This window comes from Electrophorus electricus, chromosome 4, assembly GCF_041902795.1.
Source record: "Electrophorus electricus isolate QZ-2024a chromosome 4, ASM4190279v1, whole genome shotgun sequence".
NCBI lineage: Eukaryota > Metazoa > Chordata > Actinopteri > Gymnotiformes > Gymnotidae > Electrophorus > Electrophorus electricus.
In genome coordinates this window covers 23,164,576-23,181,579 of record NC_137500.1, presented here as the reverse complement: position 1 = coordinate 23,181,579, position 17,004 = coordinate 23,164,576, and the positions used below count along the sequence as shown (strand labels likewise).

The window sequence follows — 17,004 nt, the reverse complement described above, 5'->3', positions numbered from 1 at the left end:
GAGAAAATAGCTTTTCACAGCCGGTTAGCGTTTTAGCAAAGCGGGTTCTGTGAATGGAACTACACCCGCACTGTAATCCAGAATAGCGTGAGCAGTATGTAAACGGTCCTTCCTTTGTTCTAGTGCGCTCTTGAGAGAAGACAGACTTTTATATGTTCCGCCGTTCAGTCGGCCAACACGCCCGGGGCAGCTAAACCGATACGCAGGCTCCATTTTGAACACCTGTTGCAGACATTCCTGAAACCGTGGCCGTCGTCTGCGGGAAGGGAACCTGCGCTCAACGTTCGTACGCGCGGCCTTGCGCTGCTGTAACCTTACCGCAGCAAACCCAACTGGTCCAATTTAGGCTTCGCCTAGAAAGGTGTCGTGTATAGCGCCGTGTTGAGCTCTTTTGTGACCCTCGGCCCTGACTATTGCATTATAGTGAGGCTGGGGTCTGGTCCATCATGTTAAATGGGCCCGTTTTTGTTTCACCATGCCTTTTGGAGATGACTACAGTAGGAATGACGGTTAACGACAGACATTAAGTTTAGATCAGGTAATATACGCAATCAAAATGCAAATGATCTTAAATAGTTGATGTCAAAACTACTATTTCATGAACTACAGTATGATCAGACATGTACCATGTTAAGGTTTGTAGTGTAGAATTTGCAAGCTAACAATATAAGGGCCACGTCACATGCAACCTGGCGTTTCTCAGAGTAAAGACAGATTTGTTTTCAGTCCAAAATCCAGACGATTGCATGTTATTTCCAAACCTTTGTGGTGAAACTCTTATCTGAAATGATACCAAAGCAGAACTGAAAAATAAACATGGGAAGCCCTGATTCAGTTGATGATTAAGACTTGGGCAAATACTACCCACACTCTAAACCACGTAAAGGACACCTTTAATCATGCTAACACAACTGGTAAACAGCTGGGATCAATACCCACAATTAGACTCCTGTATTTTAATAAAACATGACACACACCTAGAAGATGCTGCCTAAAAAACACACACACTCCCTTTTCATCTCCATTGCCACCACCATCATTCATTTATCTCTTTGACTGTCAAACTTGCCTGCTTGTAAGTCTGTTGTCCTGTGTATCAGATGCTACAAATAGTGTACTGTTGCTATGGGTTGCCCTGTTAACCACTTTCTTTAGGATTCCACTGTTTTGGTCAACCAAACCAAATTGCAGTGAGAATAGCACTTTAGTTGAACTGAAATAAACGGAAAGGTATTGAAATGGAAGTGAATTGCCTGCTTTGGTTTTATGTAATGCCAGTATGAACTCTCATCTTTCTGATGTTGGCTGGACCCTGAAGACTTGTCTCAGAGTGCCTCTGTGCCTGTGCTATAATTAGTGAAAGACAAATCCCAGGCAGATGCATTAGTGTTACATAGCTCTCCCCTGTTATCTCACACTTGTGGAGTCTGTATATTCCCAACAGCTGCAGCAGTCACTACTGGCGGTTAAAATGCAAAGAGAGTTAGCTGGGATGAATGTATAGCTGAAAGGATCTTGCTGCTTCAAGATTACACAGTATGTGACAATTTTGTGCTTTTAAGACATTGAGATTTGGAATGGCTGACCATTTACTACACCTATGTTTAATGCCATAGATTTCTGTCACATTATATGAATTTCTTTGATGCCACTGAGATAAAACATAGCAGAACATGCAAATGTACTGTACTTTTGATGTGTACAAAGTTAAATCTAAGAAGTCTACTATAAACATTTAATTGCTGTTTTTTTATCAGTGCAGTTCTACCAATGACAATAGAAATTAATGTAAATATACTATTATAAATAAGAGAAAACCTACGTGGCTTGTTAAAAAAAGGATGGAAACTAAACAGTTAACTGACCGTCACATGCCCATCGTGCTTCAAGAAAATGTGAGCAAATGAAATTTCATTTCCCTTTTGCACCAGGGCAGCCATTTTAAACCTCTCTTCAGAGGCTGCTAGCAACGGTCAGTTTCTTGTGCAATTGCAACCTCTCTCGTGTATCTAAAGCAATTCTGTCCTCCTGCTGTTGGCACACAAGCAATCTGCTGTTTCCAAACGATCAGAGCATGTTCAGAGTGAAGGTGGAGCTAAATGGAAGTGTGCCACGTCTCTCCTTGCCTTGGGTGTATGCTGCTGGATCTGTGTGGTTATCTACTGAGTGCTTCCACATCTGAACCACTGCTCTGTTTCATGCTTCAGTACCGCACCAGGCGTGTGCCGTATATAGCCTGGTTTGTATGAGCTCTGGGGGCTCAGAGCAGAAAATGTAACTGAGTCTCATTTGATGCTCATTTGATACTGATACTTTCAGTCTTTCTTCTGTATTATAAATGTTCATCATTCAGTAATACAGATTTGTATTGCCAGTGTTCACCGCTAAGTAAAAAATGAAAATGATGTTACTGACTCCTCAGAGAAAGCAAAAAAAAGAAAGACAAAAACACATTTACTACGTATCAAGGTACGAAATCTAGGCGTCTTCACTACGTTGCAATTCATATTTAGGTTGCGGCTACATAAATATTTATCCTGAGATTCTGCATAAAGACATTATCTTAACAGCATATAGATATTGGATTTCTATATGCTGTGGGCAAAAAGGTCATGATTTATATCGATTACACATGATTAATAAACAAAATCTGTCACCTTACCTCTGCTGTCACGTAGTATGTGGGAGAAAATGAAAATGAAAGCCCCAAGATGCTCTGTTGCAACTACAAATCACTTCCTGTTTGGGAAAAGAATGAATGGGATTGGCTGCTTAAAGCAGTAAAAAACGTTTTAAAGGAAGAGTGTTTATTATGGTTATATCAACCAAGAACAGGCTAAAGAAGGAACACTGGCTAATAGGATTCAGAAGGCTTTATGTAGTGTGCATAAAAATCATTGCTAAGTGTAATTGTAATACAGTCATATTTGACAACATTTATATGTCATCTGCATGGTTTTGGGTGGCAAGCAGCAGAATTCTCACCGAAAAGGGGGATTTAAATGCTGCTATTAGCAGGGTGCTCTTTACATCAGTGCAAACTGCAGTGCATCATAGGCAGCAGTGCTGTGTGTTTACAAGTGAACTTGAGAAAAGCATTTACTGAAACAGGCCACACCCTGCACGTGACAAACGGGCTCTCGGTGGACTCCGCTTTGTTGTAAGACCTTGTATCTGGCACTGCGCTAACAAGGCCTGAGCCTGTGTGCACTTTGTAAGTATTTGATAGTGAACTATATGAGTAAATTTACAGTGGTTGAGACCTGGAATTCCTTTATAAAATGGTTGCCTCTGTATATCGTGCTGTTAGCGTATATTGTGCACATAGCGTGTGTGACTGGAAACTTCTTATACCAGAGTAACTGAATATTCCAAGCACCCAAGAGACCCTGTTCAAAGAAATGTTCCTGAACAAGATGTGCTTGATGTCCAGGAACAATAAAGACAGGTATAGCCGGTCTAAAAACTGGCATGCAAACAAGGTGTGTAAGTCAAAACCATGGCACGTAGGGAAAGAAAAAGACAAAACACTGTTGTACAAATTAGTGACTGCAGCTATCACAACCTCTCAATATCCTCCATGTGTTATTTTCCCTTTCTACTAATTTGGAATGAGCTTGACTGAGCTTGTCCTTGACTATTTTCTTCTACGAGAGCTTTTTTTGCATTCAGGAAATCAGAAAGGACTTAGTGAAACAGGCCAGTGGCTTGATGGAATATAAGCAAAAATATTTGGCTTTTTCTGTTGTGGACGGATGACCTTTCATGCTGGCTGAAAAAAAAAATACACAAGGTGGTTTGCAAGAACCTATGCAAAAGAGTTCAATGCAAAGTATTATGACCATATTTGAATCCCATTTGTGTCTTCCAGTGCACAGGCTGATGAATACAATGTCAGGGTGGAGCAGGTTCAGTGGAATCTGGAGGGAAGTGTCAGGTCTGTAGGACAGGGAGACCTAATAAATCCAAGTATGTGAGCTCAAACAACAAAATGGGTAGGTCTTGACAGGCCATGGAGATGATACATCCAGAAGCATCATCTGAGCTTTAGGTTCAGACAACCCGATTCAGCATATATCAGTCTATAACCCACAGGGGCAGTTATGCTACATAGACATGAACATGTACACAGTCACAGAGGGCAGTTCAGATGTGTAGCCAACATCCCAAAATGAAGAGTCCTGTGGGCTTCCTCTCCTGCTACCTTCAGTGGGCCTTCATGGCTTTCACGGATCAAAGTTGAGGGCCAGTGGTATCTTCCAAATCCCATTTCTGTTGACCTGTGACCTTTGGCTCTCAGAGGATCTGTGGGGAAATGTGAACATGAGCTGCATATTGGTCATCTGGTTCGCATTGTAGTCAATGTCAGTGAAGGCCAAGATATTATGGTCTGTAGAGTAATCTGTGCTCTCTTGAGCTATGAGGAATTATGGGGGTATTTATTTGATTTTGTTGTTTTTCTACATTCAACATTGTTTCTAAGTAAGAGTCACCGTACTGTGAAACTTTAGGTGTTACATACCTTTGTTTACATTTCGTATTATTCAGTCTATATTATCACCTTGCATACAAATGTCTGAGTTCACAATTAATGTTTATAGCTGTTTTTCCCAGATAATAAAAAGTGGTAAATTCTTCTAAGTTTCTTCTTTTGACTTTGGCAACTTTTCCGGTTCTTTTCTCAATCCACATGTTCTCACACAACTTGTGCAGCACTGAGTACAGGGCTCACACATCTTATACGGCACTGAGGGCGGAGCATACACATCTTATACGGCACTGAGGGCGGAGCATACACATCTTATACGGCACTGAGGGCGGAGCATACACATCTTATACAGCACTGAGGGCGGAGCATACACATCTTATACAGCACTGAGTACAGGGCTCACACATCTTATACGGCACTGAGGGCGGAGCATACACATCTTATACGGCACTGAGGGCGGAGCATACACATCTTATACGGCACTGAGGGCGGAGCATACACATCTTATACAGCACTGAGGGCGGAGCATACACATCTTATACAGCACTGAGTACAGGGCTCACACATCTTATACGGCACTGAGGGCAGAGCATACACATCTTATACAGCACTGGGGCTCACAAAGCTTATATAGCACTGAGGGTGGGGCTACACAGCTTCTGCTGCACTGAGGGTGGGGCTTATACTGCTTATACAGCACTGAGGGTGGGGCTTACACAGCTTCTGCTGTACTGAGGGTGGGGCTACACAGCTTCTGCTGTACTGAGGGTGGGGCTTACACAGCTTCTGCTGTACTGAGGGTGGGGCTTACACAGCTTCTGCTGTACTGAGGGTGGGGCTTACACAGCTTCTGCTGCACTGAGGGCAGGGATCTGTAAATGCACATATATAAGCTTTAGCTGGTGTTTCTGGTGTTCTTGTCTACAATAATGTTTTATTGTATTGATCTTTAACTAAAGGTTATAAAGTGTTTTGACATGATAAACACTAGAACTTGCACTTCGTACTGTATTTTTGATGAAGGCAAATTCTTCATAGGCCACACAGTCACCTTAGACCTAGAAGGTGTTATATGGCAAACATCCATTGCACACAAATTTGCAAAGCAAATAATTGCGGGAATAGGACACTAACCATTTAATGCAGTCTCCCTCCAGCTCTTCCTCATCACAGTAGCAGTTTCAATTACACTTTGCACTGTGTGCACATAAAGAAATGCGTTTATAGCTTCTGGGCATCCATCCGGGCAGGGTTGAGGATGGCACACGTCACCAGGTATATATATAGACCAATAGGATTAAGTGTCACTTGAAAGAGCACAAACCTAGTTTGCAGACTATGTGTAGTCTACGTTGTCATCACCCATAAATACAGAAATATAGGCTTTAATCTGGCCAGGGTTTTACTCACTCCTCAGCAACAACGAACAAGCAACAGTGAAGAATCTTCAGCATGTGCTGGTACCAGAACAGACACAGTGGGGGTTCTGGAATGTCAGATAAACAAATGTTCTGTCTGCAATATCACTTTTTTTTCCCTAATCTGTGACAAGTTCTTGAAACACTGTGAATTTTAGCATGAGACACGGGAAAGCATATTCTCTGTGATTTTAATGCACTGTTGTAAGGAACAACAGTAGTCTTGACTCGTAGAGGCAATGCAGCTCAAATGCAATGAACAATTTTGCTATTACAAACATTTTAATCTCATCAAAAAGTGCTGACAAGGTAAGGGAGTCAGAGAGGGATTCGTGACAAAAGTTGTTGGATTTGGACTATCATATTATTCTCATGGATTAAAAGAGATTTTTGTTAGAACGCTCCTTTTTCATACAAGGAGAGAAACTAGCTAGTACAGATCCCTTAAAATAAAAAGAGATAATAGCTAGTGTACATGCCCTCTTAGAGTAAAAAGGGAAACTTATTAGATTACATCCTTTGATATTATCACTATCCCCTTAAACTAAATGGGGCCCCAAGAGTTCCATTTGGGGCTATTCCCTCGGGTCTTACACTACATATCTAGATTTCACAAATGGATTCTTTAACTTAGCAATATCCCTCACCAGCCAGCCTTAACATATACTGCTTTACACATATGTTATACATATGTTTTCATGTTCATTATTACCCCTCTTATTCATAATGCGTCTTATCCATGTTAGAGAAATGGACAAACATGATATATTCATTATTTATAACACTATAACATTCAAGCATGAAAGTAATTACATTAAAATATCAAAATATTTATATTGTCAAAGTAAGCACATTGCATAGTAATGGTTCTTGGGTAAATTCTTATTTGGCCAGTAGAGTGTTAGCTAAATTTGATGTATATTTACTGAGATCAAAATAGGTAGTCTAGTTTAATCATTTAGGTTAAAGGTGCAATAAGTAATTTGTACCACCAAAAATAGCAAACAAAATTGGAGCAGAAAAGCAAAAAGTAAAATCTCTGAAGATTCCAGCAAGTAAATACAGTGTACTGTACGTAGAGGCAGTCAAAATTGCAGTGAAGTACATATGGTTTCCAGAGAAACAGGACATTTCAGAGAGAGGTCCTATATCTGTTGTGTTTGTATGGAACAACTTTAAATCACAGCAGAAGTATGAGAGGGGAGTGAAAGTCCCTGGAGCATCCAGGCAGGTTTTGACTGTAGGGTGAGAATGGAGAATATACAGAATTGACAATATAGAGTGTGATGATGTCAAATCATATCAAATTAAATCAAATTCATTTATATAGTGCGTTTTACAACAGATGTTGTCACAAAGCAGCTTTCCAAAAGTCCAAGTCCAGCAGGCAGGACAGGACCACAGCAAGGGCAGATGATCAGGATCATGTCTCTGGCTGAGTCTGAGATCTCCCTTCACACTGAGATCTACCATCATAATGAGATCTCCCTACATACTGAGATCTCCCTTCATACTGAGATCTCCCTTCATACTGAGATCTCCCATCATACTGAGATCTCCCTTCATACTGAGATCTCCCATCATACTGAGATCTCCCATCATCTAGAGGTGCTGAGACCACAGGCAAAGCCCAGTGTAACCTGTGTCGTGAAGGCAAAGCTGCGAAAAGCTTACAATGCTTTATGTACATATTGGATTCTCTGAAATGACATGTAAGGACAATATTTAAAACTTACAGTATTTCTGTAAGGAAATTTACATTTGCTGAACATTTACAAGGGAATAGTATAGCATTTAGAATGCATTGCATCTGGACGGTCCAGTCTCCATTTGCACTGATGATTCATTGACTAGACACTTCTCATCTTGGAAAAAAAAAGATGGGAATGTGGAGCGCACGCTATACCACTCCATCAGTCTCTTGCTGTCTCTCTGTGCTCTCCTAATGACTGTCTTGTCTCTTTCCCAGAGGCCGCTCTGTGTGCAGACAGCCGTGGCCATGTCTGCATCGCTGCCTCCAGCCTGCTGTTCACGTTATTCGTGAAAGACAAGGCCGGTCACATGAACAGCACATGCTCTTGCTATCTCCTGACATGTCTGTACAATAGTCCAGGATCTGTGCCAGTTCTTCATGGTCTTGACACATGCACGTACATAACGCATACGTCGGAACGTCTGCACGTTTCCTCTGAATCCGTCTTTGGGGAATTAAGATTAGAATTGCATAAAATGTGGAAACGACATTCCTGGGCTATACTGAAATGTAGGGGTGGTGTAGTGTGGTGGCACACTGGTCGGCACTGCTGCCTCAGCTCCAGTGATCCGGGTTTTATTCCTGGCCCAGCTGCTGTTTTTGCAGAGTTTGCATGTTCTCCCTGTGGTTGCATGGTTTCCTCTGGGTACTCCAATTTCCTCCCACATTCCAAAGACATGCATGTTAGGTCAATGGGTGTCTCGTCTCTGAACTACTCCAGTGTGTGTGTGTGTGTGTGTGTGTGTGTGTGTGTGTGTGTGTGCGTGTCAGCATTTGTGTGCCCTGAACTGGTGATGAACTGTTGCCTTGTCCAGGATTGGTTCCTGCCTTACACCTTAGACTCCACCCTCTGTAACCCTGAACTGGATTAAATGGGTTTAGAGGATGAATGAATGAATTACATGTGAAAGAGGGGCTCAGATTCTGGTGCCCCCTCAGTTTAGCCACTGTACACACTTTTGGATTACTATGGGAATGGTTATTTTCCATAGAAAAACATTTTACTATAACAGTAATGATTATGCCCTACATAACTTTGACCAAAATAAGTCTCTTTCCAATACAAAAGCTGCAGTGTGAATTAAAAAGCTGCATGTTTGTCTTTTTCATATAATGGAAATAATGTATTTTCCTATAATGACATTTTCCTATGATGAATTCCTATAACGGAAAAGGAGAAAAAGGTTATGAAGGGGTGCTGAATACCAGTTAATTGGTTAATTTGTGCACGCACGCGCACACACACACACACACGCACACACACACACACACACACACACACACGCACGCACACACACACACACACACACACACACACACACACACGCACACACACACACGCACACACACACACGCACACACACACACACACACACACACGCGCGCGCACACACACACACGCACACACACACGCACACACACACACACACACACACGCGCACACACACACACACACACACACGCACACGCACACGCACACGCACACGCACACGCACGCGCACGCGCACGCGCACGCGCACGCACACGCACACGCACACGCACACGCACACGCACACACACACACACACACACACACACACACGCACACACACAAATACAAATTTAAACCCATTTTCATAAAGGTTTATTCCACAGGTCAGGCAAATATACATTTACACAACCAGCACCCTTCTTTGCTGATGTGTCTCACGTTAAATAACTCAGGAATTCAAGACTCCACACTTGTTTTCTGAACTCAAAAGAAAAACAGTAATATAATAATAAGAACAACAACAATAACAATAATTATTTTATCATATCGATAACCAAATACTGTTTCCAGGGCTCTTGCTAAAATTCATTACAGTCTTTTAAAGGTGCATCCCAAAACCTTGGTGACGATTTGATAGAACTCCACACTGTTGCACCGTAATACTCAGTGAGAAAAGCAGAAAAACACTTTTTTTTTGTTTTCTTGTTTTTGGAACCTTTTTGTTTCTAATACATTATGTAAATAAGATGCTGGTCCAGGTGTCTATGTTCAGCCCAGCCGTTCCTCGGGGACGCATGTGTCCCCGAGTATGTCCTGCTGTTAACGAGCTCCCCCGGTCCATTCCACACACACCTCTGCTGCCACTGCACCTGCTGCTCTGTACACGGCACTCTGCGTAGACGGCGTGGTGAAACCGGGCCTCGCGGGACGCTGGCTGCTCACAGGACTTCTGCGGGACACGGAACATGTACGCTTAATAAGGTTAGGAGCCTGCCTTTATTATACACAATAGCAATTCAAAGAATCAATGTTAATATTGAATAATAAAGCCTATTACACCTTGATAGCTATCACCTTTGCAAAGTAGGTAAAGTAAAATAAAAAATTCTGAATGAAAAAATTGCAAATTGCAATCGGAAAGATTAAGAAGAAACAATAAATTAGGATCTAAAAAATGAGGAAAAATTAAAAGGTGCTAAAAGTCATACAAGTGTTAAAATAAATGAGAATTAAACATTTAAACTGTCTAAATAAAATATAAAAAGGACTGGACAAATTAGGGACGAAAAGAATTTAAAGTACATTGTAGTGCTAAAAATGAAATGCAGTGCTAGACAGAGTCACGGGAAGAGAAGGCTACTGCATTTGCTGCCTGCTCCACCAGAGCCATGTTCTGTGGGAAGAGAAACTGGGTTTGGCTCTTTCTGATTATGATCAAGCTCCTTCGGAAATGACTTTGGATCAATCTAAGATTATACAAAGGAAGGAACATCTCTGTCCCTCTCTCACACACATCCGCACACAAGTCTCCAAAGGCCCTGATTTAAAGTCAAAGTCACATTTCATTGTAAGCTGAATAGCCTGGAGCAGTGCAGACTAGGGTAAGGTGGTTTGTCCTGGCTGTGAGCCCATCTCCCACAGTATGCTCTGGGGTAAGTGAAGGCCGGGAAGGCCTGCATTGAGGCTGGTGGCAGGGACCGGACAGAAGGAGTCAGGAGGAGAAGCAGAGCCAGGCCGCTCTTTCCATAGTCATCCGTCAGCTCTTCCACAGCTAAGGGCTCCAGCTGGGCAGGTGTCTCTGAAACAAGAGCCTAACTTTGGGACAGAGCCAAGAGCTTTCCTCCCCTCTGCTGAGCCAGCTCCAGCTGGATGTCTCTGCACCGATCTGCTTGTGGGAAATGGTCAAAACCACTAAGATACAAAAGCTTTTCATACTATCCCTCCCTGTTTCTTTATGAGTCCAACAGAGTAAACCAGCTTCATGTAACTGTACTGGTTCAGACTGCAGGGATTAGTTTGACTCGTGGGATTCTGTGCTATGTGTGCAGATGTTACTGTATGATTTATGGGAGACTTTTCTCTCCCCCATCCATGTTTCACACCTGAAGGAACTTTGGCCACAGATGCAGTTACTGACGGCACACAAGCTCTGAATTTCTTTTCCTCTTTATACATGGGATTTTGCTCTCAACAGTGGGAACACGTTGCACTTAATGTATAAGCCAAAATGCTAAATGAGGACTGCACCGATCTGAAATGTACACTTCTAAAATGAGCGATTTCACTAGAGGTTACCATGGAAACGCTGCAGTTATCTGCGAATGTTTACCTGCCACATGATGCGGCTTCATAGGCCCTGCTTTCATCAGGAACGGCTCCCCTCCCTCAAAAGCCATGATTGGCTCGGTTGCGATGCCAGTCTGAGACTGGCTCTGCCCACTGCTGCTGCCTCCACTGCGATTGGACAGCTGGATGATCTCCTCGAAGTCGCCAGCCTCCTCACTGGAGCCCAGGCCGTTGTGATGCTTGGTGGGCTGCACTCCATTCACCACTTGGGGAGAACCCCAGGAGTCGGGGCTGAGGAGAGACCCATTAAATAGTGTCATATTGCGTGTCCTCTTCTGTGAACCTGGGGACCCGCTGCCCTTCACTATGGGTTGCCAGTTCTATGCTACTCACACCTCCAGCTGCAGTACTGAATCACTGCAGGGGTTTCTAGGCGGGAATGCTGAAACCCTGTAGTAACACATTATTTACTGCTCCATCTGGCAAGATGACAAACCACAAGTCTGCTTTTCACCGTTGGGTAATGATTACTGCTGAATGAAAACATCTTTTATGAGCTGTTTTCAGTAACGCCTCATTTTGCATTATTTTTGCAAATGTTATATATAATCTTTAATTGAGGCAGAGCAAAGCAAAAAATCTCATAATTCATGCTCCATTAAATACGGTGAAGAGATCGTTCCCTCATTAGCGGTATTGAATTAAAACTTAAAAAAAACTGGTGAAAATAATATTTATGCATCTAGATTCTAGGTGACTAGAATAAAACAGCTTTTCTGTTGAATATTTGCTTTGAGCAACATCATTACTGAAAGATAATGATTCTGTATTTGTCTTTCAATATAAATTTAATAGGATGCCTAAAAACTTCAAGTGGGCAACCACGTTTTACTTCCTGTTTTGCTTACCTCACTTTCAGATCTCCCTGTGATTGGTTTGAACCTGGAGTAACACTATTGCCGGTCACAGATGGATTCGGAGGGGTGGCAGGACCTGCAAGAAAAAAAAGACCCTTAGATTATTCTGTATACTCAAAGTTTATTTATGCTTCATATTATATTACACTCATGTCTCATCCTCTGTCACAACTGCTGTGTGTGTTATATAATTTAATTTCAACTTTGGTGTTATTACATCAAACAGTCTGGGTGTTCGTATCATTTCTGCGGTTTAATAAGTTTGGGTTTGGGTCGGTGAGGATCTATAGGTCACATTGGCTGCCTTCACACAAACACTGAAGACCTCTTCACTCAGTTGCTAAGCACTTATTAAAAACATTCAATTACTGTCTTTTTTCCACCCCCTCAAGCGCATTAGCTTGAAGATATTCTCAACACCGCCCTATCTATTGTCACAGGAGGATGCGTATTTGATAGACTACAAAGCTCTTCTGTGAGTCACTCTAGACACATGCTGTAATTGTGATTGTGGTGATGACTTCTGATGATGACTTCTGGCCAATGTTTTACAAGGAATCTTTCTTAATTTTTTTTCTAGAGCAATTGTTAATATATTTCAACCTCATGTCTCTTTAGAGAAGAGACATTTTTATTCTGTTCTCCTTGTGTTAGCTCGATCTTCCCCCTTTGGGGTTAAAGCACCAGCAGACGTCTGTCACTCACCTCCAGCTAATGTGTGTGTAAATTCTTCCACAGCATGTTTTCAAACTGTTGGCTGAGCATCGTCAGCGTGCACCTGGGCCTCCACTGGGGCACAAAGCCCCCAGTGGAGAGCGTTCTGGCACTGTCTCTGAGGCACGCTATGTGGGTGATGCTGTCTGCAACGTTCCAGATAGTAAACCTACCTGTGTTCACCTCACTGCCGTTGACCTGGCCTGGAGACTTGGCATTCTTCTGCAGTGGAAGGAACAACAGAAGGTCATTATTGGTATAGTGTGTGCGTGTGCCTCCATTTCTAAGAATCTGCCAAATAAAGGTACTGTACTGACATGCTGAAAAAGGGTACTGTACTGAACTGCTGCTACTGTGTAATGTTTGATAATGTTTGAGAAAGGTTAGACGGAGGAGCCAAACCTCACCTTCTCTCCAGCGTCACTTTTGCGAGTTCTCTTCATGATCTCCTCCAGGCGCTAGACACGCACACCCCATGAGACAACACATGACCATCTCAGCTTAATCATGTTCCACTTTCACTGACCAAGCATGCTTTTGAGAATTTTCTCTCTCTCTCTCTCTCTCTCTCTCTCTCTCCCCTCTTACCTTCTTTCTCTCCAGTCGCTCCTGTTCTTCTTTCTGGAAGTGCTTCTCTCTCTCCATCCTTTGTCGCTCCGCCTCCTCGCGAGCCTTTGACTCCGCTTCTTCTTTCTGGGAGAAAGAAATGAATGCACAATCAAAAAACTGTGAATCACATCAAAGATCATCTGTCCCATCCTTTGTGATAACCATTTAGCTCACCAAACTAATCTCTCAGCAACTTTTAAAAAGCTCATTAAACTGGGCTATAGGAAGTGCCTACAAAGACAGAGCACTCGTTCGCTCACTCACTCACTCACAGGTCCAAAAGTAGTACTTCCATACATCGTAAAATAGTTACTCTGTGCCACCAGGGGGGAGTAGAGGTCTGAAATTCCGCTTGTTTGTCCCATTTCAGAAATACAAATTCGTTCCTCTATGGATTTCCCTGCTATCATAAAAATACATATCATATTTCTCCTTGGCATCTCTCTCTCAACCACTGAAATAGAACCTATGATAACTCAAACTGAAAGCGTATGAGTAGAGGAAATTATCTTTGAGGGAGAAAAGCTCCCCACGTGTATGTCTCAGCATCATCTCAGTTTGGTGAAAAACCTCTAAGAAAACTATCGTGGTACTGCTCAGATCACACTTCCATAATCAGATGAGCAGAAAGGCTTAGTCAAGGGCACTGACTTCATAAAGGAGTGCTCGAGTGCTAAACAGCAGAGTTTAATCTGGTTTAACAATGTTTTTTGTCAAAAGCTTTGTTTTACACTTGCAGATGATGAAATAATTGGGCCATGATATTACACCCTGTGAAAGTCTATAAGAGGTCATATCTTTAGTCCTTTTAGAGGTCATTGGACAAAAAACACACATTAAAACCATTTGAAACCATTCTGATTGTTGAATCAAATGTTGTATAAATACAAGATATTCCTATAAGTGTATAATGTAGCAAAAGGGATATATGAAGGACTGAGGTGGCAGGTGAGCAGAGTGGCTTGGTCAGCTGCATTAACACCTGCTGCAATGACACAGTGAAAAGCATTGGATGGTGCAGGCCTACGGGTCAAGCGTGCATCACAACCATCTCTCTCTCTCTCTCTCTCTCTCTCTCTCTCTCTCTCTCTCTCTCTCTCTCTCTCTCTCTCTCTCTCTCTCTCTCTCTCTCTCTCTCTCTCTCTCTCTCTCTCTCTCTCTCTCTCTCTCTCTCTCTCTCTCTCTCTCTCTTCCTCTCTCCCTCCCCTGAGCCCTGTACAGCAGCCACATCACCACGTGGGATGTCCGGTAGGGCCTCATGGCTATCGTCTGCCTCCACAAAAACGAAAATGAAAATCTGAAAATCTACAGCATTCCAAAACCTCTCACATTACTCGTGAAAAACCTCAGAAGACTCCGTTTCCCAGGATGTACCACTCACCTGTCTCTGGAGGCGCATGCTCTCCTCCTGCTCAGCCCGGGCCCTCTCCTGCGCCTCCCTCTCCTCCTGCAGACGCTGCTGCTGGAGCATTAACTGCGCCTCCTCCTGCCTGCGTCTCCTCTCCTCCTCCTCTCGCCGAGCGTGCTCCTCACGCAGCTCTCTGGCGAGGAGCACACCGACAGACCGTGTCAAACGCGTGGCGGGTTCGTTGGGGAACCAATGACACGAAGAACTTGACAAAAAAATGATGTTTTAAGCTGTCAAAGGGTTAGTAACATCGGCCATATAATGTTATAACATGCTGTACCATGCTAAGAGAAGTGAACACGACAACAAATATCTCTGGATCTCTTTGGACCATGACAATCTCTGGACAGAGATCATGGCAAAAACAAACTAAGACGCGACAACAAAACCTCAGAGTATCAAATATAAAATCAAAGCATGTTAATTAACATCATATATGGTTTGTTAAATGCTGTGACTGGTTAGTAAAAGCAGACTCTAAAAAAACATAATGGCTATAAAGATAATGACTAGACTAAGATAATGAATAAACGAAACTTGGAAAAACCCCATGCAGTGTATTTAATAGTGTTGGAAGACTGAGCGCTGTTCTCTGTGTATGACCTAAAGCTTCATCCAGGGCTGAAGTCCAGTTTACAGTGACTTCAAATCTTGGTTGTATCATCGTTCAATTTCCACCACATTTCTGTACATCTGATAGGTCTATACATGGAGATAACCTTTCATGCTGCATCCAGACGATGCGTTATGTAGCTTTATTAGCTCTACACTGTGGGCACTGACTATAGTTGTCTTACAGACACCACGTGACCTGCCCTGAATGCATGCCTGTGTTCAGTGTAGTGCATGCATCAGTGCAGGATATCACGTCCATGAGAGCACACACTCATCCCCGTAGTGGCAAAAATGCTATGGTCGCACTGAATGACGGCACGGGCCAAATGCTGTTCATGTAATTGTGATATTCTTGTCACGGAACGCTCGCCTCTCACAAGTCATGTGGTTTGGCCTGTCACGTGCAGTGGGAGGATCTTTGTTTGTAACCACGCCTGCACACACCTGCACCTTGTTTGTCTTTGTATATTTAAACCCGCGTTAAGTGTGTCTATGTTCAGTTTGTTATAAGGGAGTGCCACTATAGTCTTTATGTTTTATGTAAATAAATGTTTGTCCACGTCGAGAGAGTCCTGCTCCACGCCCCTCGGCACTCGGACCACACGTTACAATTCTGGCCTGCATTCATTTGGTGACAGTGAATTGCGTCGTGTGAATGCCATGATGAAACACTCAATGCCATTAGCTCTAATTGGTCAGGATATTCAAAGAGCACAAACAAACAACAAACAAATGAAAAAAACAATGAACAAAAACAAAACACTGCTTTGTTAGTGAGCTCATTAGCATATCAGTGATATCAGTCCTGGGAAAAGCAAACATCTGTAATAACATTTAAGAGATGATACACCACACAGGCCTAGTTCAGCAATGGTGTGTGTAGAGATGTGGAGACGTGGAGGCGTGGCGGTGCGGAGGTGTGGAGACGTGGAGATGTGGAGGTGTGGAGGTGTGAAAGTGTAGAGACATGGAGATGTGGAGGTGTGGAGGTGCGGAGACGTGGAGGTGTGGAGGTGCGGAGAGGTGGAGAAGTGGAGGTGTGGAGATGTGGAGGTGAGGAGGTGCGGAGGTGTGGAGACGTGGAGATGTGGAGGTGTGGAGACGTGGAGGTGTGGAGGTGCGGAGAGGTGGAGAAGTGGAGGTGTGGAGATGTGGAGGTGAGGAGGTGCGGAGGTGTGGAGCTGTTCTCCACCTGCTTTTCTGCTCCTGTTCCAGCCTCTCCTGCTCCTCCTTCTCCCTCTGCTCACGAGCCTGTCGCCGCTTCTCCGCCAGTGCCCGGCTAGCCTCCTCGGGGTTGCTGGTGCCAGCCGTCGGCTTGGCTGCAGGAGGGGCGGGCTCGGCCTGAGGGGAAGGGGCATGAGGGGGAGGGGCCTGAGGAGTGGCTGTAGGACTGGGTGGCGCGACCTCAGTGGTAGAAGGGGCCGCTGTGATTGGCTGAGAGTCAGAAGGGGGCATTGCTGGAGAGGCGGAGACTGTGATGGCTGGAACGCTAGCGGTAGCTGAAGAGCAAAAGACAGGAAACAGTTTTGCAAACACGCTGAAC

General features: G+C 43.4%; 1 protein-coding gene across 8 annotated transcripts in view; it reads right to left on the bottom strand.

The window, feature by feature from the left end:
• Nucleotides 1-9,267: 9,267 nt before the first annotated feature.
• The window catches only part of map7d1b (MAP7 domain containing 1b), a 38,144-nt gene continuing 30,407 nt past the window's right edge, over nt 9,268-17,004 (bottom strand). For all 8 annotated transcript variants that reach the window (XM_081712800.1, XM_081712801.1, XM_081712804.1 and 5 more), the window contains 8 exons: nt 16,654-16,960; nt 14,820-14,979; nt 13,418-13,522; nt 13,237-13,287; nt 13,003-13,051; nt 12,107-12,191; nt 11,242-11,489; nt 9,268-9,861 (listed from right to left, as the gene is read on the bottom strand). In XM_081712800.1, the coding sequence (XP_081568926.1) occupies nt 9,851-9,861; nt 11,242-11,489; nt 12,107-12,191; nt 13,003-13,051; nt 13,237-13,287; nt 13,418-13,522; nt 14,820-14,979; nt 16,654-16,960 (1,016 nt within the window). In that variant the 3' untranslated portion in view covers nt 9,268-9,850. The remainder of the gene's footprint in view (nt 9,862-11,241; nt 11,490-12,106; nt 12,192-13,002; nt 13,052-13,236; nt 13,288-13,417; nt 13,523-14,819; nt 14,980-16,653; nt 16,961-17,004) is intronic.